The sequence below is a fragment of the Mauremys mutica genome, chromosome 20 (genome assembly GCF_020497125.1).
Source record: "Mauremys mutica isolate MM-2020 ecotype Southern chromosome 20, ASM2049712v1, whole genome shotgun sequence".
Classification (NCBI taxonomy): Eukaryota; Metazoa; Chordata; order Testudines; family Geoemydidae; genus Mauremys; species Mauremys mutica.
In genome coordinates this window covers 23,053,246-23,078,988 of record NC_059091.1, presented here as the reverse complement: position 1 = coordinate 23,078,988, position 25,743 = coordinate 23,053,246, and the positions used below count along the sequence as shown (strand labels likewise).

The 25,743-nt window shown below is 55.4% G+C and overlaps 2 protein-coding genes across 3 annotated transcripts in view; both read right to left on the bottom strand.

Annotated features, from left to right (window-relative positions):
• Positions 1 to 106: 106 nt before the first annotated feature.
• On the bottom strand, positions 107 to 13,538 carry LOC123354082 (F-box/WD repeat-containing protein 9-like). The gene is made up of 11 exons (XM_044995745.1): positions 13,389 to 13,538; positions 10,675 to 11,103; positions 9,396 to 9,535; positions 8,694 to 8,822; positions 8,058 to 8,170; positions 6,776 to 6,867; positions 3,748 to 3,896; positions 2,699 to 2,812; positions 1,824 to 1,913; positions 1,236 to 1,301; positions 107 to 839 (listed from the first exon to the last, which is right to left on the bottom strand). Exons 2-11 carry the CDS (start codon positions 11,099 to 11,101, stop codon positions 765 to 767), a joined length of 1,395 nt encoding a protein of 464 aa, XP_044851680.1. The 5' UTR covers positions 11,102 to 11,103; positions 13,389 to 13,538; the 3' UTR covers positions 107 to 764.
• A 1,035-nt stretch (positions 13,539 to 14,573) lies between these two features.
• Positions 14,574 to 25,743, bottom strand: part of TNPO2 (transportin 2) — a 29,808-nt gene continuing 18,638 nt past the window's right edge. For both annotated transcript variants that reach the window (XM_044994650.1, XM_044994649.1), the window contains exons 17-25: positions 25,417 to 25,575; positions 25,242 to 25,329; positions 24,514 to 24,612; positions 23,811 to 23,906; positions 22,966 to 23,041; positions 20,940 to 21,039; positions 20,011 to 20,085; positions 19,051 to 19,181; positions 14,574 to 17,469 (exon numbers count right to left, since the gene is read on the bottom strand). In XM_044994650.1, the coding sequence (XP_044850585.1) occupies positions 19,074 to 19,181; positions 20,011 to 20,085; positions 20,940 to 21,039; positions 22,966 to 23,041; positions 23,811 to 23,906; positions 24,514 to 24,612; positions 25,242 to 25,329; positions 25,417 to 25,575 (801 nt within the window). In that variant the 3' untranslated portion in view covers positions 14,574 to 17,469; positions 19,051 to 19,073. The remainder of the gene's footprint in view (positions 17,470 to 19,050; positions 19,182 to 20,010; positions 20,086 to 20,939; positions 21,040 to 22,965; positions 23,042 to 23,810; positions 23,907 to 24,513; positions 24,613 to 25,241; positions 25,330 to 25,416; positions 25,576 to 25,743) is intronic.

The window sequence follows — 25,743 nt, the reverse complement described above, 5'->3', positions numbered from 1 at the left end:
GCCGGGGGAAAGCTGCCGCGCCTGGATTTTCAAGGCTCCAGGGATTGAATTTAAAACTAAACGTGATTTCCCTGGGAAGGGGATAAAAACCCACTGACATCTCTGATCAGATCCTGTCTGGCAGAATAATTTAATCAACAACATTAGAACGTGCGTCTCAACGGCGTCCCTGTAAGTTACACGTCAGCTCTGGGCTCTGTTTCGATCTGGTCAGCCCGTGCGTCTGTCTTCCTCAACCTCCAGCGGCGAGCGCCCCCCGGCTGCGCGAGCTGGGTTGGATGGTTAGTGGTTCTGAGCCCTTACGGCTGGGACCTGAGAGATGTTCGGAACTGGCGCTGAAGGAGCAGCGCGCGCCCTGCGCCGTGGAAAAGCAAGTGGGAGGGCGACAGATAAGTAGCCCAGGCGGCCTGGCAGGCAGGCCAGGGCTGTGATAACTAAGGAGCCCAGAGGGTGGCAAAGGGGACGGTGGTGGAAGAATGTGAAGCAGAGAGAGCGAAGTCAGTGCCTCGAGCAGGGAAGGGCTGGCCAGGCTCCGATCCCTCTGGAAACTCGGCTCTGGGAACAGCAGCGCCAGGGCGAGCGCAGGCACTGAGGCTTTGACCTCCCGGCTCCTCGGGCCTCTTCCAAACAACAACGAACAAACGACTGACACACGGGTGCTGGAACTCTGGCCCCTCCCCCCGGGCGGGAACACGGGCGCCGGGTGCAGCACCCACCTCCGGGGCCGCAGCTGCAAGACGTGGCTCCGCGGATCCGGGCCCCCATCAGGCATCGAGCCTCCAGATTTCCAAGGACAGGCCCCCGGAGGCAGCTACAACAATGTTGCCTTCGGCGCTGATCTGTAGGGGGAAGCAGGGAGCGGGAGGGGTGAGTGTCATGTCAATCCGGGATGCCCGGGGGCCGGCCCCAGAGATCCTGCTCAATACACCCTGCCCCTGCCCCGAGTTTAGCCGCAAGGACAAAGCGTCCAGCATTCAGCACGGCCTCCCATTCCCTCCTCGGGGCCGCGGGGTCACTCCCCTGTGCGCAAGGGGAAGGGAGCGCCCCCGCTGGCTGATCTGAGCGGTCGCCTGCCCTGGCCAAAGGAAGAGAGAGAGAGGGAGGCAGGTGTGGCCTGGGGCGGGTGCAGGGACATGGGGATTCCCCAGGGACATTCCCCCACTGGTGAGAACACAATAGACAAGCTGGCTGGGAGGGCAGAGAGGCCAGTTCGGAGTCCGATCGCCCCGGCTTACCCCATTCAGCACGTTGTTGTGCGTCTGTGAACAGATCGTGCGAGGCGGGTCCGTCGGAACGTGCACCTGGAAAGAGAACACTCGTGGGCAGGCTGCCCAGGGCCGGGCGAATCCATGGGGAGGAATGGGGGGAGCCCCTCTCCGTGCTAATTTTAGGAGAGCCCATTGGTCCTTTGGTGATCAACACGAGGGGTCTGCACTGGTGCGGCTCCCCCGGGACTGGCTACCGGTGGCCGGAAGAGGGGCAGGCAGATCCTCGGCCCAGACGAGGCCGTTACTGGCTTGGATCGGAAATAGCTCATTTGCACAATCCTTGCTTTCGCGTCCTAGAGAAGCCCATTCCGGGGATGAAGCTGAGCATGCAGAGGGCTCTTCCAAGGGCCGAAACACAATCCTCAGCACCCTCCAGGAAGCAGGAATCACCCCCCTCCCCCAGGTGGGGAAACTGAGGCACGGAGCGGGGAAGTGGCTTGCAGCCGAAGTTGCAGACCTGGGGTTGGGACTGGGGTGTTCCTGGCTCCCAGCCTCTATGAGCGAGTCGTGGGGAGCGGGGTGGGGGAAGGATTCCTAGGGAAGCATGGACCTTACCCGCAGGGTCTTGTCAGTGGAGGTCGTGTACAGAGTGCCCAGGGAGTGCCAGACCCCAGTGATCTGGGACCGGTGACCCACATCGAAGTACTATGGGGAGGAAAGAGACATTAAGCCCTCTGCAGACCTCCCTCTGGGATGCACCGTGGGGGTGAAGGCCAAGGCACCTCTGTGTTCCTAGCCCGTCTGGGTCCCATGCATCTCTGTTCCTAACCCATCACCTCACGCCGGGGACTCTCACACATACGCATCCCAAGCCCGACCAGTGATTCCCACACCAATGGGGTTTGGAGGGCCCAGTCGCAGGTCAGATCACACCAGGACCCCATGGAAATCTAGGTATTTTCAGTATTCGTGTGGCCCCACCACCATAATATCTGAGTGGGCCACGATCTAACCACATCCCCCTGTGAGGTGCTATCGTTATATCGCTGGGGAACAGAGGCACAGGGTGGCGAACATCACACAGGAAGTCTGGTTGCCCAAGTGCCAGGCAAGCTCCTTACCGCTGCGTCATCCACCCCAACAGGCCCATCTGCTGCCATCTCAGCTGGGTGTGTGTGTGTGGGTGGGTCAAGTAGCAAACGGGTCATTGAGAGCCATCTCCCGTTCCTTCCAGGGCACGGGGAACGGAGACCCATCCAGCAGGGGATTAATGGAGGAGAGCCCTCAAGTGAAACTGACAATAAAACTGACATTGGCTGAGTTCACAGCCCCAAGCTGCAGGCAGGCGAAGCAGCAGCAGCCCTGGTATTAACCATCTGGGATGAAATCCTGGCCCAGCAGGGACTGGATTTCACCCTGGGGTGAAAGTGGGGGCGAAACAGACCCAAAGCTTAGCAAGCCTGCAGCCCCCTGGATCAGGGGACGCATACCCGGATGTGCTGGAAGCGGCCTCCTCGGTTTTCGAAGACATAGAGCAGTCCCTGGTTGTCCCCGGCCCACAGCTGCGTCCCCTGGTAGGACATGGAGAGCAGGTAGGATTCCAGCTGGGGAAGGAAAGGAGCAAAGAGAGGATGGCACAGCTCTGGGGGAGGATCGGTGTATGGGTGGGAGTGGATCACACATAGGGCGACCAGACAGCAAGTGTGAAAAATTGGTATGGGAGTGGGGGGTAATAGGAGCCTATATAAGAAAAAGACCCCAAAAATCAGGACTGTCCCTATAAAATCAGGACATCTGGTCACCCTAATCACCCAACACCCTCTGCATATTCTAAAGGAGTTCCTTGAAATTGGAATGCATCAGGCTGCCTGTTTCCTGGTTCCCCACAGGGCACCGCACCTTATAGACAACTGAGGCAGGATGAGTGGAACAGGAGAAAGAGGCTCAGGTTTCAGGGGGACCTAGATGGGGGGGGACACCCGCAAGCCCAGGGGTTCAGCATGGGATACCAGCCCTGCAGCACGTTTAAGAACAGTCTGTTTCTTACAGGGCTGGCTGCCTCGCTCATTGCTGGTGAACGAGCAGGACACCTGGCTAATCTGGCACGAGCAGCTAGATGTGCTTCACCGTCATTAAGCACCACAACCCTTCCTCTACGAAGGAGGCATGTTACCCCACTGTACGTCTAGGGAAACTGAGGCACAGCGAATGACTTGCCAGAAGTCAAACAGTATGTCACTGGCAGACCCAGGAGTCCTGACTCCCAGCCCCAACCGGCTCTAACCACTAGACCCCACTGGCCTCCCAGAGCTGGGGATAGAACCCAGGAGGCCTGACTCCCTGCACCCCACACCCTCCTTCAGATGCAACCAGTTGGCTAAGGGACTCTCTAATAATTACATATTCTCCTCCCCCCAAATGTCCTCAGGTAGGGAGTGTCTACAAACTCCCATCTCCCTCCTCTCCATGGTGATTCCAGGCAACCTCCACTGCCCTCAGCAGGTAGGAGGGAGAAGAGCCACCAGCTCTGGCCACCCACCTGCAGCCTCTGGAGGACACTGTTGGCCCGTCGGTCGAAGACGACCAGCGTCCGGTCCTCGCTGCCTGAGATGATGAAGCGCTCGTCGGCCGCGAGGGACAGGACAGCGCTGGAGTGGAGCTTGCGGCTCTTCAACGGGGCCTGGGTGGCTGCCGGGAAGGGAACAACGTCAGGATCTCTGCCGGGGTGACTGTGGGGATCCAAGCCTGCACTGGGCCCTGGTTCAAACTCATACAGTTGAGAGGGGAAGTAATGTTCTATCCTGCACCCGCAGCCAGGGGCCAGCAAATCTGCACCCCACCCCACCCCTGGAGTCATGGGGCAGGAGATCCCCACCCATGACCCACACCCTGCAGTCAGGGGGCAGCAGATGGTGACTGTCTGTACCCCCACGTTCACCCCTTTTAGAGGATTACGGTAAAACTTGCACCAAGTAAGCCTTGAGAGGTATCATTTGAAAACTCATGATTTGCTGATCCTTATTGTCTTGGTAAAACGTGTGTGACAACATTCTCTGTAAAGTTACAAGAGACCATGGTGACACATTAGGGAGGCACGTTCCCACGTTCTGGAGGCACGTTCCCACGTTCCCAGTTACAAACCACTTCCTCAGAGACAAAAGGCTAGACAATGCCTCAGCTCGGTGTCAAGGAGGTCAAGTGGCCCATCACTGCCTTAAGTGGCCACTCTTCTGCTGGAGACATGGCGTGGGCAAAAAAAAATAAAAATCTGCATTTTGACAAAGCAGCAGCTTGAGATTCCTGGCCACCCAGGCTCTCTGTCCCCTGAACCTTAGCTAGAGGTGATTCTCCCTCAAGAGAAATTGAGACCATGGATGCCCCAAACCACCTCTCCCTTTCTCTCCGCCCAAGGCTTGAAGAACAAAGAAAGCAGCACTGGACTGGGGAGGGCTCCTGACAGAAAGATTCAGCCAGGAAGGCTGTTGGAACTCGTGCTGCGAGAGACCTTTGAATTCACTTAGGGTATGTCTACACTGGCAAGTTTCTGCACCAGTTACGTGCAGTTATTTTTATGAAAGTGCTGGAATTAAACTGCTGTTGCGTATCCACACTGTGCTCCTCATGATGGTGGAGCGCATCCACATTAGCAGCTCTTGCAACGGCAAAGAGAGCAGTGCATTGTGGTAGCTATCCCACAGTGCACCTGGCTGCAGGGTGCTTTGGGAAGGGTTTGCGATGCCTCATGGGGCAGGCACAGCGTCACGTGATGTGATCAGGTTCCCATGGGCATCCTACTACATTGCCAGCTGCTTTTCAACTGAAATGGAGGGAGGGGGGAGAGTGTGTGACAAGGTGTGTGTATGGAGGGGGGAGAAGAGAGACTGTGTGTTTTGGGGGACAGAGACAGTGTCAGCAGGCTGGCTTGTAAGTTCAGACAGCGGGAGGAAGCAACCAGGCCTGAGGCAGGGGAAACCCCGACATCAGCCCCTGCCTCCCTCCCCAGCTCTCTGCACAGCAATCTCTCTCTCTCTCTCTCTCTCTCTCTCTCTAGAGAGAGAGAGATATATTAATGGTTTGCTTTGTGTCCCGGAGCAGCACAGCACCCAAAGACCCTCAGAAACGGAGCTTACAAAGGGGAGGGGAGCATGTCTCCAGGCCATGAGCAGAGCATGAGGGACTATGGGACCCTTCTGGAGGCCAGCTGATTGCTTTCTGCGTTTACACTGCCAGCACAGGGCTGGACCCTCTGCGCTTTAAGGCTTACGACTCTCTTCAAAGTGTTTTTTTTCCCCCCAACTGCTGCACCCGAGGAGTTTGTGCGCACCAAGGGGCGTGGCCGTGCGTACAGCTGGGGGGTTACGCTGCAGAAAGCTGCTTTACGGCGCAGACACTTGCCAGGGGAGACAAGTCCTTAGCTTGTCAAGTTCGGTGTTAGCAGCATTTTATTGCTTTGTAACCAATTCTGATTTTCATGCCTCATTACTCGTCATCACTTTCTGTTGTTAATTCAGTTGTTTGCTCTATTGTTTTATGGCAACCAGGGTGTTTGGATTGAAACGTTTGGGAAACTTTATTAGGGAGAACAGGGTTTGTGCAGATCATTGTCTATTAACGAACGACGGACATTCTACCAGCCTGTCTCGTCCAGGAGAGGGCTGGACCGTACAAGCTGCACATTTCGGGGGGTGGGGGAGTCTGGGCTTGGGGGTTTGCTGGGGTTGCCCTGCAGTGTCACTCCGGAGGGGCTGGCTAGTGCACTCATACAGCGGAGCTGGGAGTAGTAACTTCCATGCTGGAGGCTGGGTGCGAGCAGAGCTGGAGCGGTCGCCCCCATGGCAAAGCCGTGTAAAAGGCACCCCAGGTTGGAGAATTGAGGGGACACAGTTGTCCATCAGTCCAGTTTATAGTCACACAGATCTTCATCTCCAGCCAGTGGATTTTCCCTCCCACATCCCCACTGGGAGGCAGGAGGAGGGGCAGGATTGCCCCAAGCCTGGGGTGCCCAGAAACCCCACAGAGCAGCATTCCTGCTACCCCAGCTGAACTGGGCCAGGCCTGCTGAGCAACAAGCTCCAGCAGCATCAGAATCGCTCCCCCTGGACCCCTCAGTAATTCAGGACTGTTCCTCACATTCGATACTCCACCCCCCTCCTGCTCAAGGGATCCCCCCTTTGCACAGGTCACATGGGACCCACATTCCCAATCTAGGTGGGAAAAAACCAAGGGTCTGGTCTTTCTTGGGTATAAACTGAACCGCTGGCCTTGGATTCCTGGGGGACCCACTTCTCACAGATGCTAGCGGGAGGAGGCTCACGTGCAGCAGGCCTTTTGCACAGCCCGGGTGGCCTCCACCCAGAGATGAGCCAGGCGGCTCGGTAGCATCAGCCCCATTTTACAGAGCGGAAAGCTGAGGCACAGCAAGCAAGTGGCAGGAGCAGAAAACAGAACCTCAGGGCCACGGGACTGTGAAAGGACCCGCTGCACTGGGCCCGCTGGGTTCAAGGGTGCAGGGATGGGCCCAACCAACGGCCGGAGCCTTGATCCTAAAGCCGCCCGCGGACACTAACCTCGCGGGTCGTACACCGTCACCTTCTTGTCGTAGGTCCCCGTGACCAGGATGTCGGGCAGGTAGGAGAGAGACAGCACGGGAGCTTTCCCGCTGGGAGTTGGGGAGACAAGACAGCAAAGGGAGAACAAATATGATCCTTCAGGACAAGCCTCGTCACCCCCCCAGGGCTGGAAGGCCCAAGGCCTTTGGTCCCTGTGTCCATCCTCTGGGCGGGATCCCGATAACGTCTCCTCCCGAAGGTTCTGATCAGAGCCCCATTACCGTAATGTCGGAGCACCTCACAATCTGCCCCCCGCCACCGCCCCGATTACCGTGATGTCAGAGCACCTCGCAATCTGGGCTCCCCCCCCGCTTACCGTGATGTCAGAGCACCTCGTAATCTGTGCTCCCCCGATTACCATAATGTCAGAGCACATCCCCATCTGGGCTCCCCTGCCGATTACTGTAATGTCAGAGCACCTCCCAGTCTGCACACGCCCCCCCCCCATTACCATAAAGTCGGAGCACCTCGCAATCTGGGCCCTCCACTACTGTAATGTCAGTGCACCTGCCAATCTTTAATGCATGTATACTCACTAACCCCGTAATGCAGGGCAGGGCAGTTATCCCTATTGTATGTGTGGGGAAAATTAGGTACCTATAAAAATCTGGCCCTTGGCACCTAACGCCCCTGGATGTCATCGGGAGTTAGGCACCGAGATCTCTTTAAAAATCTGTCCCTATGTCACTGGCCCGAGGCCCCACTGGACTCTGTGCTGAATCCTGCTCTCCTGCGTGCCGGGCCAGCGCTCTAACCATTGCACGCTCCCTCCTCTCCTGCCGAGCAGCAGTCTCAGCTGATCGTCTTTGCTCTCGGACGAGCCACCTGCCCCCCCCCCCCCCGTCTGTTTTTTAAGCCTGTGACATGGTTGGGGGGGCACAGAGCAGAGCCAAGTTGCATGGAGATGCAAAGGAACAGCTTCCTGCCCGGCAGCCCCCAGCCCCGGCTTCACCCCACTTCCCCGGCCTGAGCCCTCAGCCTGCCCCACTTCGCTACTCTGGTCAAGACTCTGCCCAGCAGCACCGTCTCCTCCCCTCTCAGACGAGCACGGCCGCCCCAACCCCTGGCTCTAAGGCACAGCAGATTCGACTGGTGGCTGAGACGCTCCAAGGTCTCCCTCTCCCAGAAGGTGGAGGCAGCTCTGGGCACCAGCCATGTGGCTGAAGGAGGAGCTGGTGGGAGCCAGGCTGGGTCGCTTCATTGAGGGCCAGTGACGCAAGGGGAGAAGGGGAAACGGTACCTGATCTCCCCAAACTGCTGCCCGTTGGCCTCTATGTCCCACAGCTTCACCGTGCTGTCCCAGGAGCCTGAGCACACCTTGTTGTCTATTGAAGCCAGCGACCACACCCAGCCCTGCACCGCGAAAGGGAGAGGAAAGGGTTAAAGTGGGGTGCTGTCCTTTCCTGCCCTTCTCTGGTGTCTTTCCCCAAAGCCCTTTAGCCCCCCAGATCCCCTCCAATACACAGAGTTAACCCCATTGTACGGACAGGGAAACTGAGGCACAGAGCAGGGACGTACACACAAGAGGTCCCAGTATCCATTCCTGTGCCAGTCACTCGACACGCTGTCCCGGCTCAATTCAGCTCATATTCAGCACCGGCTTGAGCAAAGAGGCCACAGGGAAGCGGGGACTGGGCCAGGGGGCATTTCCCCTCCAGGGGTCTCAGCAGGACTGGCATCCCCAGAACAAACCCCCCCCATGTCATGGCTACTGGCACCACCCAGCTCGCGCTCTTCATGGCACCAGCAAGAGCTGGGGGGCAGCTCGCTCTCCGGCTGCTTGGGCGTATCCGTGCTGGGGACAGAGTGCCACCGGCACCTTTCTCCAGCTCAGACCCCCCACCCCCACCCCGGAGGGTGAAGGTCGGGTTCCCACCTTGTGCGTCCCGTTGCGTTCCGTGCCCAGGGCTTTCACCAGCACCTTGTCCGGGGACTGGCCCAGCTCCCGCAGATCCCACAGGTTGACGTTCCGATCCCGGGAGCCCGAGACACAGAGAGCCCCGCCCTGCAAGAGAAGGAGACAGACTAGCCACGGGTCCTTCGAAATGGGAGAAACTGGTCAGTCCCTGGTACAGGAGCAAAGAGATGACGGGATACTCAGAGGTTAGAGCAGGGCGAGGCTGGATGTCAGGACTCCTGGGTTCTATTCTTGACTCTGCCAACAATTTGCTACGTGACCTCAGGCAAGTCACTTCCCCAGTCCATGCCTCAGTTTCCCCCTGTTCAAATGATGAGAGCCGCTCAGATACATGTAAAAGTCTCACCTGCTCTCACCTTACAGAACTCCTGGAGCCAGAGACCAACGTGGGCAGCCGTCCCAGCTAACAGGGCTCGGAAGATAACACCACCACAACCAACCGCAAAGAGTTTTCCACTCCTCCCCCGGCCAACAGCTGCGTGTCATGATTAGCGATCGGCAGCTGTTGAACCCAGAAGTCCTGACTCTGCTCTACCTCACTAGACCTCACACCCTTCCCTCCCACAGCCAGGGGTCGAACCCAGGACTCCTGACTCCCAAGCCCCACCCCATCTCGCCCCCAGACAGCAATGGCCAGCCAAGGAGGAAATCGGAACTCACCTGCAAGAGCAGAACGGAGTCAACGGAGGCAAAGTGGCCGTCGGCAAGGGAGAAGTACTCTGTCCTCCTGCCATCACAGGCCCAGTGCCTGAGATGCTCCTCTAGCTCCATGCAGGCAGCCGGCCAGTTGAAGTCCTCCTCTGCGTAGAAAGGAAGAGATCGCAAAGACCAGAGTGAGGGGTGTCCCGCTCTGGGCGGGGAGGGAATCTGGGGCTTCCAAAACTGCTGGGAGCTTTGATCCCAAAGCCACGCCCCATCCCCTGCACCAGGTCAAGGTGAGGCCGTGTAAAAATTGCTTTTTTCGGGGCAGTGGCTCTCAACCTTTCCAGGCTACTGTTCCCCTTTCAGGAGTCTGATTTGTCTTGGGTACCCGCAAGTTTCACCTCACATTTCATCTACTTGCTTACACAACCAGACATCAAAATGCAAAAGCGTCACAGCCGCGCTATTACTGAACAATTGCTTGCGTTCTCATTTTTACAAACCCATTGGAATGGAAGTATTGTACTTACATTTCAGTGTACAGTCTACAGAGCAGTAGAAACAAGGCCTGGTCTGGATGAAATTTTAGCTTGTCCTGACTTTGCTAGTCGTTTTTATGCCGCCTGTTGTAAAACTAGGTAAATCTCTAGCTGAGCTGACGTACCTCCTGGAAGAGCTCTGCATATCCCCAGGGATACAAGTACCCCTGGCTAAGAACCACTGCTTTAGGGTCCGTAAAGCCTTCTCTTCCCAAGGACGGGGAAATGTCGCCTCTAGAGGCCCCAACGTAGCCCCTTTAAATAGATGGGCAGCAAAGCTAAGCCATAGCACTGCCGCCTGGGAGCATCCCAAACCACCTCCCACCCCAAGGAAGGGCGGGGGAGCTCCTGCCATTAGAGGTGAAGCCAAGGCAAAGGCTCACATAGTGAAGTCAGCTGCAAAGGAGGGAACAGAACTTAGGGGTCCTGATTCCTAGTGTCCCCCGCTCCATTGTAACCACCAGACCCCCTTCCGGAGCTGGGGACAGAACCCAGGAGTCCCAACACCCAGCCCCCTGCTCTGTTAGAGACAATTCTCATCCAGAGCTGGTGATAGGACCCTGGAGTGATCGTTCCCCTCCCCCCACAGCTCAAACTAGCAGCACCTAAATCTCAAGGTAGTAAAGTTAACTGAGGGACCTCTCTGAGGCCCATGAAATAGTGTTTGGTCCTACAGTAGAACCCAGGAGTCCTGGCCCTCAGCCCTTGTCTCTCCTCCAAGTCCCACCTCCAGTGAAGAAAGTCCAATGGAGATCTACCTTCCACCACTGGGTAACACCCACTGATCCTCTTCTGAAGGCGAATCCTCCAGGTCACTGAGTCCTGCACAATATCCCTGAGGGTCCGACAGACCAAGGGCAAGACCTCGAGAACAAACCTGGCTTCCAGGTAAGAGCAGATCTCCAGGATCAGCTCCAGAGGGAGGGCTAGCAGCCCAGAGGTCACGTTGTCGCTTGCTGGAGACTTCTTCAGCTCCAGAGGAGACCTGTGCTCCGATGCCTGGGCCCCGGGCCCCACAGGGAGTGACTTGGGAGGTGAGCACTGGGCCTTGTGGCGGGGCTGAGCAGAGCTGAGGACGCGGTCGATGTACTCCTGAGCCTGCGTGTCTGGATCAACCTTGTTCTCTGCGTCGGAGTCATTGTCGGAGCCTTGGGGGTCCTCAGAGGCGTTTGATGCCAGGTCCATGGCTGCAGAAGCAGTAGCGACAGTAAGAGTGACGAGCGCAGCATAGAAACAGCACATAGTATGTAGCCCGGAGCAGATCATAACATTGGCCATTCTACCCCACACATCCATCAGTCCACCAGTCCCTTTCATTCTGCCAGCCCATCCGGCAGCTGTATGTGATTAGCCCAGGGATGGAGTTTAAGGCCAGAAGTGATCATTAGCTCATCTGACCTGCCCTCCTGTAGATCACAGCCCATTCAGTGTCACCCAGCGACCCCAGTAACTTGTGTTTGGCTAAAGCATCTTTCAGAAAGACAACCCGACTGGAAGACAAGATGGAGAATCCACCACTTCCTTCAGAGTCTGTTCTAATGGTTAATCTTCCTCCCTGTTACAAATCGGTGTCTAATTTCTCATTTGAATGCGTCTGGCTTTAATTTCCAGCTGTTTGTTCCTGCTATCGTCCCTCTGGACCCACCACTGCATTCACCTGCTGTACCAGATCAGACCCGCAGCCCTATGTCCTCAGCTTCCCATCCTCTTGTCCTGCAGTTTTTTCCAAAATGGGGGGGGGGGTGAGAAGTGAGGACTGACAGACTTCTCAACTGTTCTCTAGAGTCTCAGCTTTCATAATTAATTAATTAAAGTCTTCAGCTGTTGTGGGTGGGAAGAAAACCTTCAACACGTGCCCTGACTGTAACACTGTGGAGCGTGCGCTCATAACCCTGAGACGGGGCTGTTGCCCCGGGACCGACACAGCAACAGTGCCCGAGTTGGCAGAGAGCCTGAGCCCATCGCTCTGAGTGGAGGGGAGGTGTTTCATTCCAACAGGTTCTCTCAGATGCCCTCTCTGACAAAGCAGGAATTTTCTGTAATTTTTGTATGATTCCTATGTGTGCCTCAGCTGCCCTATGCATCTGCCTCACTACCCAGGGGAGGTACGACACAGGGCTATCTGCTGTTTGGGGCTGATAAGGAGATACCAGGGAGGGATGTGATGTAACTGTCTGGGGTGGGATGAATGGGTCACTAAAGGACTGGCTGAAACTAAGCCCTCTCTATGGAGAAGCTGGAAAAACAACCCGAACCCCAAAGGCTAAACACTCACAGCTAACAACCAAGAAGGAGGAGGTTCCCCCTTCCCCAGCAAAGGCCTCCGCTAAAGAACAAAGGGGACAGGTGGCAGGGAGAAGGGCTGGCCTGGGGGAGCCAGGGAAGCTTTCACTTGGGGCTGACAAGGAGACCAAGACAGCGATGGATTCCACAGCAGTTTGGGTGATGGGCCCGGCTTGGCCAGGATGGCCCATGGTTTACCTTCGCCTCTGGGCACTGACCTAAGGACATTCAGATGCTGCAGCCAGGTGACTAACAAACAGTGACCTGCCTGTGTCGCTGGAGGAGTTCAGCACAGGCCACCCGCAGGAGACTGGCTGGGCTAGATTTGCCAGGGCCAGGCTCGGCTTCACGTGGGGGGCCCTGGGCCTGGCTGGTACAGAGGGTGTCCCCCCCCCGCAGAGACCTGGGGGCCCGGGCCTGGTATAGAGGGTGTGTCCCCCCCCGCAGAGACCTGGGGCCCTGGGCCCGGTACAGAGGGTGTCGCCCCCCCTGCAGAGACCTGGGGGCCCTGGGCCTGGTACACAGGGTGTGGCCCCCCCTGCACAGACCTGGGGGCCCTGGGGTGTTGCCCCCCCTGCAGAGACCTGGGGGCCGTGAGCCCGGTATAGGGGGTCACCTCCTCCACCCCACAGAGACCTGGGGGCCCCGGGCCCGGCACAGGGGGTGTCACCCCCCCCGCAGAGACCTGGGGGCCCCGGGCCCGGCACAGGGGGTGTCGCCCCCCCCCGCAGAGACCTGGGGGCCCCGGGCCCGGCACAGGGGGTGTCGCCCCCCCCCCCGCAGAGACCTGGGGGCCCCGGTACGGGGGGTGTCCGGCCCCCCGCAGAGACCTGGGGGCCCCGGGCCCGGTACGGGGGGTGTCGCCCCCCCCGCAGAGACCTGGGGGCCCCGGTACGGGGGGTGTCCGGCCCCCCGCAGAGACCTGGGGGCCCCGGGCCCGGCACGGGGGGTGTCGCCCCCCCCTGCAGAGACCTGGGGGCCCCGGGCCCGGTACGGGGGGTGTCGCCCCCCCCCGCAGAGACCTGGGGGCCCCGGTACGGGGGGTGTCGCCCCCCCCCGCAGAGACCTGGGGGCCCCGGGCCCGGTACGGGGGGTGTCGCCCCCCCCCGCAGAGACCTGGGGGCCCCGGTACGGGGGGGGGGGTGTCGCTCCCTCGGACCAGCCTGTCTCTGCCCCGCTCCCTTCTTACCCCGGGCCGGGGCCGCCCCGCTCCCCTCTGACAGCGGCCAGCGGGGCCCCGCCTCCTCTCACTCTCCACTTCCGGCGCGTCCACTCCCCACCGGCACAAACGAGGCAACTTCCGGCGCCTGGAGATGACGTCACACACTGAAGTACTCCTCCCCCGTCTCCCTGGTGGCTGCGATCACCCTACCGGCGGGGTTGTTTATAAACACCCCCCTCCCCGCCCGTGTCATGACGTCAAGGCATTAATGTGACATCATAGGCATGACATGACACTATTATGACATCACAGCATAAATGTCTCCCCCAGGCTTAGGCAGCAGCCTTCGTACCCCCCCCCCAGCGACCCCTCCCGGGGCACCATGGCAGGAGTCAGGCCCCAGCTGGGCTCACTACAGCACCCAAGGGCCCCACCCCAGGTGCTTTGCGATATACCCCAGCTGGGTCTGCACTGCCAGAGTCTAGCCCAGACCCTCAGCCCAAGCCTTGCCTGTGGAGAGCAGTGGGAGAGGGACAACCCCCACCCTCGCAGGCAAGGAAGCACAGATCTAACACACCACACACCCCGGCGGTAACCAGTGAGTGGGCTGCTTGGCTGGCTTTCAAATCAATAAGCCACACAGGGAAGCATGACAGCACTGAAAGCAGCCACTGAGGCCAGCCTCCCAGAGCACCTCTGACCACAAGTTATCCTCATCGTCTAGAAGCAGAGAGCTTAAGTAACTTGTCCATTACCCTACCAGGCCAGGTACTGAAGCCAGGTCAGTGCATTTAAGCACACCCCTATGTTAATTCATTTTTTCCATTTGTTCTGTAAATCATCACACACCTTTACAAAGGAGGTATTTTTCCCACTTTACAGCTAGGGAAACTGAGGCCCAGTGAGAGGAAGTGACATGCCTAATATGAACTCCAGGCCTGTGCTAGAGCAAGGAATAGACACCACTGCAGGGCTATGACAAGTATGAAGAAACATGGCAGCGAGGAATGCAGACCACAACTCGTGGCAGACAATACAAAGCTGTATCAGTCAGCATTCTTCCCAGCGGATTCACTTGTACTGTATCAACATACAGCATGGAGATAAGGGACTGAGGGAGCACCCCGATCAAGTAAGTGGGGGAGGAGAGAATGGCAACGTTTACAAATCCAATATTTACATCAGAAAAAACATTGAGCCTAGACAGGGCTGTAGACTGGAGTCACATGAAATTTGCTTGTTTTTTGTTTAGTTGACAAAATTATACATAAAATGAGAAAAATCTCATTTCAGCAAGGTGCAAGCAGCGGCTTCAACACTAGGTACACTGTCACCATAGGAAACAGTACAGCACATTTACAAATATACAAATCCAGGATTAACAAAACAGGAGGCAGAAACTAGAAGCACTTATACAAAAAAAAAAATTTCAAGAGGCAGTCAGGTCAAGTAGCTTAAACTTCACTGTCCGAGAAAAGAGTTCACAGCCTTCTTTTGTCTTCCTACACTTTGGGAACTTAAAACACTTTAAAAAAAAAAACTGTTATAGATATGTATGTCTATAGCAAGCTGGGATGCCACTTTACTTAGCAGTATAGTTCTCATTCATGCATTTAAAAAGATCACACCAGAACCCTGCTCTAATGGAAATCCATGTTTCATCCCACTCTGGAGGAGGAATGGAGGGAAAGGAAATGCTTTAAAATGAAGCATCAAAATGCAAAAGAGAAAAACATCTGATAGTTTCCCAGAGACCTGCTCAAGTCTTATACCAATAAAAAATAAAAATAAAAAAAGGAGGCTGAATTGAAGGAATGTATCTGTTTAGTTCCCCATCCCTTCCTTCCTCTAAGGTAGAGATGCACTTAGGGCTGAATGCTGCTTGAGTCTCTCCCCACCACTCAAGATCTTCAGCAGGAGAGATGGGTGGGAGCAAGGCTAGGGGCTATGCCAGCCAGTGAAAGCAACAGTGGACACTAAGCCAGCCAGGCTGCCAGGCTCAAAATTTTGTGGTGCGAAGGCCTATTGGGATGTTTACCTGGTGAACTCCAGTGCAAAAACTTGGAGGGCGTTAAAAGTTTAAAAAAAATAGAAAAAGGAAATGCTGAAAAATAACGAGGGAGGATGAAGGGAAAGGATCAGTGAAGCTTAAGTTACTGAGTGATCCCACAAACAAAGCCTTTCAATAGACACAGGTGCAGCATGACTGATCCTAGAGTGACCAACTGCTGCTTTAGTAAATGGTTCCCCGCCCCCTGCATGACATTGTCATGCCAAAAGGAGACAGTGGGTTCCTCACTGCAAGGTACTTTTGCAACAGGTGCAGCTGCAGCCTCGAGAAGGGTCAGACTTTCCACAGTTCAACCACAGGTTCGTCCTGCTGTCACCTGAGTGACTTTCAGTTTTTTTTAAAAAAGGAGTCAGAAAACAGAAATCCAGGAAGGAGTTGGTGAAGAGTTCTCCCCATCCTGCACTTGGAGAAAATCAGTGTCCCAGCGGCGCTCTCTTCTCAGGAGAACTGGAATTTCCCTTGGTGCATGTCACTTTGGGAAATGATTTCTCTTCATCCCACAGCTCAGTTGATTACAGACAGATCAAGCAGACTCAGACACTTCCCGACAACTGGCAGCACTCCCCTCCCCCCCAGTTATTCTTGCACCTTTAAAGGATTAAGTGTTCCCCTTTCTTTCCCCCACATACAGCTGCCTTCTGACTAGTGGCAAGTCAAAAAACACCGAGGCTGTTAAATGATGCTTTCACAGCACATTACCTCATTTACAGTTAAAAAGCTGTGGTTACATCAAGTCAAAAACTTTCAGCATAACCAACCCCTGATTTATTCATTTTTTTAAAAAAATAAACGGGGGACTAAAATTCATGGGAGTCTTGTCAAGACTCCAACTGAACATGTAGCAGAATTTATGGACTCGTCTTAAAAAGAAATCTGACTGTTGCCGACACAAAGCTACACTTCCATCCCCTCGGTGCTCCGCTACCTTGACTGCCCTCTCTTATTTTGTAAACTGAAGTGGCAGATGTGGCATAAACTCCATTAAGACAGAAAGCGTAATTAACCGTAATGAATGATGTTACTTGGGACCGAGTGCAGTACATGTCTCCCTGATCAGGTGCGCTATAAACCAGGTGAAGACGGGATGTCTCCCCTCTGCATGATACAACTGCATCATTTACAATCCCACCATAGTCACTTTCACCTCCCTCTGTCTGTAGCTGAAGGACAGATTAAGAGAATTCACTGCACTGTGTATTTTGATTTTTTTTGTTTTGTTTTTTATAAAAAACATGCTTCTCTGACGGTATTTATTACAAGGCCCCCTTCACAAAAGAAATCAACTGGATCTCGGCTCAGGAGGTCCTTACGGGTTGGGGTTTTTTTTGTGCAGTGCGTTCAGTAAACGCTGCCATGGAAACTATTTCAGAAAAGGTTTTTTTTCTTGCTGTTTTAAGTTTCTAGATGAAAAACGATTACACTTAATTATGGGCTACTCACAGGATTGCTAGTCTACTTCTGTCACCATGCAGTCTGGAAGAGGTGAGGAAAAGCTGATCTCAAACACCGGTGACTGGTACTATTTATACAGTAGTATAACCTTGTGTTTATTATAGTTTAACCCTTCCGTTCTCAACAGCTAGATTTTTAAACCATTAGAACTTTTTATCCAATTTTAGCTTTTTATTCATATCTTTGTTTTTAAAACCTAGCCTTTAAATGATTTTTTTTAAATTATTATTATTATTATTAGCTAGTCCTTTGCTATTATGGCCCTAGTTAGATCCCCTTCTCAGGAAGTGTTGCAGTTTAAGATCGCTCCCCTATTTCGGCCCGCGGCCAACCCCCACCCCATCCCCATCTACCAGAGATGACCCCTGAAAAAGGAGGAAAGAGCCCCTTTTCCCAATCGCTGAGATCCCCTGGTTGCTTGTTTGAATTGATCTCGGCGGTCCCCCCACTTTAAATTTCAGGAGATGGGAGGGAAGTCATTTTATGTCCCACAATGCTCCTCCCTTCCTCCCTAACCCCCCATTAACAGGGCTCTGCAACACCTGTGGACGAGTTCCCAGTAACCCTCCCAGCACATACAGGAACCTGGAGGAGAGATGAGAGAGAGGGCACCAGTTAGTCGAGGTTACACACACCCACACCCACACACCCCTCTGAAAGGGACTCAGAATAGCTGCCGTCATTATTACACACAAGTCTTATCTGCCCTGCTTTTCCTGGAAGACTCTGGTAATGGGAAAACTAGCAGGTTATAGCATCACATGTGATGCAGAGGAGGATGAGATTTGTATCCAGGTTGGCTGAAACTTGTCATGATAACTCAAATGTCCAACCAACATGGTTAAAAATCCAACACCTCAGCTGGCGGGCAGACAGACCTCACAAGCTACAACCTAGACAGCCAAGGAGTCCTCCAGCAAAATTAAGACAGAAGAGATCTGATAAGCCCTGATGTTTTGAAGGCAAAACACAAAGGGCCAATCAGGCTGACTTCATATTCCCCTGCTTTGGGGCATCAGATCAGCTTTGCAAACTTTCCATCTGCTGACTTTACTTGTCAAAACTCTTTGTTCCAGGTCAGAGGTTTTTTGGGGGAGGAGAAGAGAAATATTTAGGCCCAAGTTTTTTAAAACTCGGGTGCATTATAAATGAGACCTGATTCTCAGCATCCAGAAATCCCCAGCTTCAATGGAAGCTAACGGTCCGCAAGGATGAGGCCATTTTTATTTAAGTGACTAAAGTCAGGCTCCTAAATCTGTATTTAAATTGACCCGTGTCTCTTTGCCCGCATGTTAAGGATGGGCAAATAGATTGTCTGGGCTGCTGAGTCTTCCTGAGTGTGCTGCCTCAGGGCTCACCATTTTTTTACACTTCACACCTGTTTTGCTCAAAGACCTCAGCACCTCTGAGAGGAAAGTTGAGGTAATTGTCCTCGTTTCACAGTGTGGAAACTTGCATCAGGAGTCCTGAATCCCATTCTGCCACTCAGACAACACTGCCTCTCCACACTTCCCGGACACTAAACATCTGGTTTGCTTTTCACCAGTCCTATTCTTCTGACTATTAGAAACTGACATTTTGCCCGAGGATCTTAATAATAATAATAAATAATAGGAGATATACCAATCTCCTAGAACTGGAAAGGACCTTGAAAGGTCATCAAGTCCAGCCCCCTGCCTTCACTAGCAGGACCAAGTACTGATTTTTGCCCCAGATCCCTAAGTGGCCCCCTCATGGATTGAGCTCACAACCCTGGGTTTAGCAGGCCAGTGCTCAAACCACTGAGCTATCCCTCCCCCCACATAAGTCATCATAAGCTCCACCCTCTGCCCCAACGAGGGAGACATCACGCTTCCACTACAGATGGAGAAACTGAGGTACAGAGAGGAAGTGACCTGTCCAAGGATACGTTGCGTCAGCGGCAGACCCAGGGGCCTGCCAGCTCCCAGCCCTGTGCTCCATACCCTTCACCCGCCTGCCTTCCCGCCTAATCTCTCTTCTCTCCATCATCAACTTCTCACCACGTTAACACTTGAACCCTATTTGCGGGGGGACAAAGAGGGGCAATGAGTGGTTTTAGCCCAGGAGAATGGGAACTAAAAGTCTACCCCCCCCCCCCCAGCTGATCCATCAGAACCAGCCACGGTCCCCCGTGTCCAAACTCACCTAGTTCGGTTTCTCTGCGTTGCCTAGACCCCGTAGAACGCAGCTAGCCTCTCCTTCAGCAGAGGCGGGAACTGCTCCGAGAACTGCTGCCAGTTCTCCTCGCCGACTTGGTCTTTGAAGCCATGAAGAATCTGAGGAGGAAGAGCAGCGAGATGGGAGTGCCCAAGCTCGTGCGTGCGCAGGGGAGGTGGAAATACAGGCGCGTGGCTATGCCTACAGCCCTGTTACTGCGAGAATCCTGGGAGTTAGAGGAAGATGAACAGCTCCCCCCACGCTCCGGGCGCTGCAGAGGGAAGAGGTGGACTCTTCCACTTGGGCGCTGCAGACGGGCCAGCGCTGCGATCCGCTGACACTAACCCAATAGCTGCAGGGATTCGTGCTGTTAAGGCCAAACAACAAATCCAGCCAACGCTGGCGGTTCCAAGCTCCAAGGGCTGCCTGACGGCCGCTGCAGCTGAACATGCTCAACGGGGCCCAGAAGCTGCCAGTGTTTAGTAATGCTTATCGCCCGCACAACCGACACGATGACAGTGTCACACCGCAGACGGAGGCCTCTGAGCGTTACAATACGCACCAAGCCTCACCACCACCCTACAGGAGATGGGATCCCCAGTTTATACATGGGGAAACGGAGGCACAGAGCGCTGAAGCAGCAGAGCTGGAAAGACCCCATTCCCCGCCCAAAGCCATGAAAAGAACCCAGGAGTCCTGATCTCCCCAGCTCTAGCCATTGCACAGCGCTCCCTCTCAGTCAGCGAATAAATGGAGCTAGAGACCAGGCCCATCAATTCACCTGCTTGCGATGACAAGGAAGCCCCCCACCACTCAAAAGCTCAGAAAGAGCCACCGCCCCTCCCGCCCCGGTATTGGTCTGCATAGTTGAGCCATAACTGGACTGAGGGCTCAGCTGTGTGAGGTCTCTCTTGCCCCACCCCACCCCCCTTACGACGCGCGACTTACCTTATAAAACATGTCCCTCAGGTCATCCTTAGGGCTCACCCACGAAGCAACAGCGTCGCAGAAGAAAATAAAGTCCTGGAACAGGATAAAGGCGCTTGGGAAAGAGCCGACCCAGACCCCAGCGCAGCGTGAATCAAGAGTCCCACGTTAGGGCCAGGCAGGACCTTTCGATCCAGTCTGATTTCCTGCAGAACAGAGGCCAGGGAACCTCGCCCAGCAATTCCTGTAGCAAGCCCAGCGCTTCTGGAGGGGCTACAGCAAATCTTCGCAGGGAGACTCTCTTTTTAAAGTGCTGCTCAACCTTAACGATAGCGGCACCAATTCCACTCGAATACCAGCCTTGACTTGAAGACCGCGAATGATGGAAAATCCACCATGCCCCTTGGTAAGTTGCTCCAGTGGTTAATTATTCTATGCTTAAAATATCGCCCCTATTTCTAGTCTGAATTTTTCTAGATGCAGCTTCCGGCCATTGGCTCTTGTTAGGCCTTTTCCCGCTAGATTAAAGAGCTGGGTTTATGGTGTGACGCGACACCTGTCCGATATCACAAGCAAAGCAGGGTCAGGGCTTAACAAGGCAAATCCCAGGCTGTTGCAGGGAGAGGCGCGAGTGGCTTGGGAGGGGGCACTCTTCCTTCGGTCGGTGCTACCCCCCATGCAGCTCTGCAGGGCACTATGCTGCAGGGTCAGAGACTCAGTAGGGGGCACTCTCCCCTTGAAATCAGTACAGACCCCAATACCCCACTGCAGCACTAGGGGGCACTGTGCGATGGGGAGCGGGGTGGGTGACTGTCAGAGCCCCACTCCTGGAGTCAGTGCAGACACTAATGCTCCAGTGCAGGGTGACAGTCCTGCGGCCGTGGGGGTTGTGTGGAGGGAGATCCAGCTGGCCACCACGCAACCCTAGAGAACGGCTGAAGTGCTGTTACCTGCACGACTCCGCCGGGATTCACCCCGATCATCATGCAGATGCCGCGGAAGGCAGAGTCCTTCTCTTCGTTATCACGGATGTTCCGCAGAGACGTACACCTGGAAGGCAGAGCACACCCCACAATCAGTGCTGGAGGGGCTGGGCAGACAGCAGGGAGGGGGACCATTGGGCTGAACAGCTGCACATCCAGCAATGCCAGTGCACTGGTGCAACCACAGCTAGGAAGATGAGCCCATGGCAGTCGAGCCCAAGAACCAGAGCTAAGTCACTCCCTAGTATAGTAGAATTAGGACCTGGGGATCCCTGGTGTTAGTGCAGAGACACCCCCATGCCAGTATTAGCTTCTCATCCTTCTGTCACTAGATGCTTGACAAATGGCTCTCCCCCAGGCTCAATGGCAGCGCGGGGATTAGAACCCAAACGCCCAGTCCAGTACCTCTCCATTGGCCCATCCTGCCTCCCTCCCCTCTCAGCAACTCATCTGAGGTTTCAGATACTGCGATAACTCTGGGCCTTTTTTTCCTGGGTCGCTGAAAGCCGGCTCTGTGTTGGGCAGGGGGAGTTCGTTCAGCCATTTCACGGGGGAGGGATAGCTCAGTGGTTTGAGCACTGGCCTGCTAAACCCAGGGTTGAGAGTTCAATCCTTGAGGGGGCCATTTAGGGATCTGGGGCAAAAATCTGTCTGGGGATCGGTCCTGCATTGAGCAGGGGGGGTTGGACTAGATACCTCCTGAGGTCCCTTCCAACCTGAAATTCTGTGATTCTATACTTGGCCTCACTCGCCTGCTGGGGCCCACCTGTTACGCTGCAGTTCATGCAGTTACGCTGAGCTCTGGCATCCTTGTCAGCACACTGCAGCGTTAACAGATTAAAAACCCACCAGGAGGGTACTTTTTAAACAGGACACTGAACTAGCTGGAGTCCAACTCCCCCCAAAACTCCTGTAAGATCCCAACTAGGGGTGGGTGGAGTTTGGAGTCCCTATTAAACGTACCCAGCGCTGCACTGCAGATGAGGCAGAGCTTATCTCTAGAGAAATCGGAGCTGCAGGCTCCCTGGGAAAGGACTCTGTTGCTCCTGTTCCCAGCCTTTGTTTATGGAAACAAGCCCCGGGTTGTATTCTCTTTCTCAGGGGACTAATTTAGTCAGAGAAATGCAGGACATCTGTGGTGGGCCCCCCAGGAAAGAAGCTTGCTCAGGTACGGAGAACCTCTCCCTGGTGTGGGATGGCGCATTGAGTTTCACCAAACCCTTTTGAGAAGCTGTTGCGTGCAAGGAGCACCTGATCCTGAGACTCAGGAAAGAGCACCACAGGGAGTGGGGGGTGGGGTGGGGCCTGAAATTATTTCTGAAGTCTGGCAAATCCGCCCCCCACCCCAGAGAAGATGGAGGGTGAAGCTCCATCCACACTGAGATACAGAGTCGTGCAATACACAGCCCGCACAGATGGCAGGTAAGTGTCACACCCCCACAGAGCAGGCCCAGGTCTGGGTATGTCAAATGCTATGTCAGGTAGTTTCATGGCCCCGGTTGCTGTAGTATCTGAGAACCCTGTTTATCCTCACAACTGAAACAGGGCAGTGCCAATATCCAGATGGGGAAACTGAGGCAGAGACACTGGGTGACTCGTCTAAGGTCAGAGGAAGTCAGTGGCAGAGCAGGGTCCTTGATTCAGGTCCCACTGAATCCCCATTTCAAGCACAGACAGGCATGAGTGCTGCCCCAGTTCACCCAGCTCCATCCTACGGGCAGGGTCTCATCTGGAAGTTACCCAAAAAACCCCACTCCCACAACTGCACTGGGCAGTATGGGCTTGGGGCTTTAGGATCCCAGAATGCACTGGTGCAAAGAGCTTGGGAGAAGAGCCTGGGCCACTGGAAGCTTCTTGCCAAGATGTCCGTCAGGCCGTGCTGCCCCTTGGAACAGACCATCTCCCCCCAGGCAGCAGCCACGAACCCTTCAGCCAAACCCCTGTTCTCTACCAAACGCTCTATTTCCGCCTCTCCCACTGCGGTTTCACTAACCAGGGTCTGATAAACTGCTGTAGCATCGGCGCGACCTCTTGAGGGCAAACGTAACCCAGGCGTCCGATGGTGATGGCTGGAAGAGAGACAACAGGACGGATCTGAGCAGCGAGTACGTCCGGAGGATGCGGCACACGCCAAGAGAAGCAACTAGGGGACTGGGACAGTGAAACGCTTTTCCCCTCTCGAGCAGCCAGGTCAGGCCCGGCCAAGCGAGCTGATAAGCCATTTGGTAGCACTGGTCCAGTTCCTCCACCCACTTCGTAGCTGCCCCGTTTTGCTGCCAGCCTCAGCAGCGAAACAGAGAACTGGACGGCCAAAGACCGACCTCCCATCTCGGCCAGTGGATGCCCTCCAGGGCGGAGCGGATGCCCAGAGGCAGGAGCTGGTGTTTGGGAAGCTTGCCCTGCTGCTGTCAGGACTGTACCTGTAGATTTTGGCTGTCGACTGGTTTCTTTCACCAGGCTCAAGGTCCCTACCGCAGGGAAACCACCTGTAGGAAGTGGGTCTACCCCCTAAAAGGCCCAGGGACCAGCTGTTGCAGGGCAGAGCTCCTTTAAGAACAGGTGCTTGAGTGTGATTCTGGGCTGGGGGACAGGCCAGCAGCCCCACCCCCCATTTAAGGGTGGCAGCAGGGAGTGCAGCTCCTCCACATCCCCCCTATTGACTCCCATTTAGACACATTTCCAGCCGATGGCAAATTGGTGTCTCCCTGGCCAGGCCCTGTTCCCACCGGCGTCCAAGCCAGTTTCGCTCTTGGGAGCGGGATTCCCTCCAATCACTGCAGTCCCTCACATGCGCAGAGCCAGAGGTTGGGGATGACATGCTAGGGGTCCCCAACTCACCTGTGTTCTCCAGCAGCGTTTTGGGGGTGTTTGGCCGGTTGATAATCTCCACGAGGTTGTTCAGGACCATCTGGACGTACGGCTGCATTTCCGCCCCTGCCGGGAAGGAGAGGGCTGTCAGCTCCATCTTTGAGGTGGCTCATTACGCTTCCCCCTAGGGCGGATCTCAGTGAATGAATATTCATTCACAGCCCCTCTGAGGGGCAGATCGGGATTAGCGCCACTGCAGACGGGGAAACTGAGGCACGGATAAGGAAATGTCCGAGATCAAAGAGTGGCAGACTAGACAAGGCCTAGACTAGGAGTAGAACCCAGGAGTCCTGACTTCAGCCCCCCTCCCCAGGCTGCACACACAATGCCAGAGCCCCGACCCATTGCACGAGGTGGGATCTCCACCTCTCTGTGGTGCGGGGACTGATCTACCACCAAACGCCGGTGTTACTGTAACCAAAGCAAGCTGCGATGCAGCTCCCACCAGCGCCCCCGGCTCACAAAGATCAGCGCAGCCCACCCAGCCCCAACACCTGCCGGTTCTAACTCCGAGGCACTAGACACCCCTAGCGCTCACCACCTCTCCCCCCGAGGATTTGTGCTGGTCACGACCCTCTCGTCGACGCAGCGCGGTCGTCTCTAACAGCCCTGGCGTGGGAGGGAGAGAGCAGCAGAGGCCAGTGCCAGGCTGGCCGGTTCTCGGCACGCTTACCCATCTGCATGCAGATCTCCCCAATGGCCCAGGTCGCGTTATTACACACCGAGATGAACTCCGGGTTCAGGTTGGTGCCCAGGATGGGCATGAACTCAGCTGAGCAGAGAGGAAGAGGAAGGACACAGGGTTAGCGCTGTAGAGGCTGCAGGTGGGGCACATACCATCTAAGGTGTTGTACTGCCCCACCCATCACCGTAGTATCTGGGCACTTCCTAGGTAAAGTCAATAGCAGCAGCAAAGCCCTTGGCTGGCTTCATGGAGTCTCTGGTTCTTCTCGGGATCAGCACGGTATGAAGAGGCCTACAGACAAGCCAGTTCTTTCTCCATGTGGTACTGGCTGGAGCCCATACCTGAGACTGGGGCCTCATGGTGCCTGGAGCTACCCAAATACAGAGTGAGACCATCCCTGCCCCCCAAGAGCTCGCAGGCTGGACAAAGGAAAGGCTCCTCGCCCCCATTTTACAGAAGGGAAAACTGAGGCCCGTAAACTATTTAATGATTTGCCCGAAGTCATACAGGAAACCTGTGCCAGAGCTGGGATTGAACCCAGCGTCTCCCATGTCCCAGCCCCGCTCCCCTCTCTGCCGTTCGCTCTGGATCAGACAGTATGAATACTGTGACGGTCATAGCAAGAGCTCTGCCTGACGAACTTCTCCATCACTTCCAGAGGCAAGCGGGCCCCCGTGACCACAGCAGCGAAGTGAGGGATCGGCGCAGGGACCTACCGATACAGGGCTTGACGTGCATGAAGCAGGCTTTGGTGAGGTCTCCCAGGAGGGCGAAGGAGCTCTGCCGAACCTCCGGCATGGTGTCCTGCACGGAGCAACAGCGAAGGGTTAGACTGGGAGTGAGTCAGCCGCCCAGGGACAGCTGTTCACCCAGGGTCCGGAGCCGGCTCACCTGCATGCACTGGAAGAGCAGCGTCATGATGTTGCTTCTGGCCACCAGCTGCTCCACGTGGCACCCTAAGCCCTCCGCCAAGCCGCTCAGCAGATCCAGGGCCACGATCATGAAGTCTTTGTCGGGGGCCTCGTACTGGTCCGGTTGCTGATTGTACATCTGATCGGGAGAGGGGTTAAAGGGGTTAAAGTCTTTTACCGAGGGGAACCCCCCACCCCTGAAACACCCTCAGCTCGGAGCCCTACGTGCTCCAGGGGGAAGCGGGGGGCAGCTGTGCTTGTGGCTACGGCACTGGATTCGTGCTCAGGAGACCCAGATTCAATTCCC

Coding starts and splice junctions, on each gene's coding strand:
- LOC123354082 (XM_044995745.1), bottom strand. CDS start 11,101: ATGGACCTGGCATCAAACGCCTCTGAGGACCCCCAAGGCTCCGACAAT. Junction 8,171..8,693: donor AACGCAACGGGACGCACAAG/GTGGGAACCCGA, acceptor TTCGCGGTGCAG/GGCTGGGTGTGGTCGCTGGC. Junction 1,914..2,698: donor GCCGCTTCCAGCACATCCGG/GTATGCGTCCCC, acceptor TCCTCCCCATAG/TACTTCGATGTGGGTCACCG.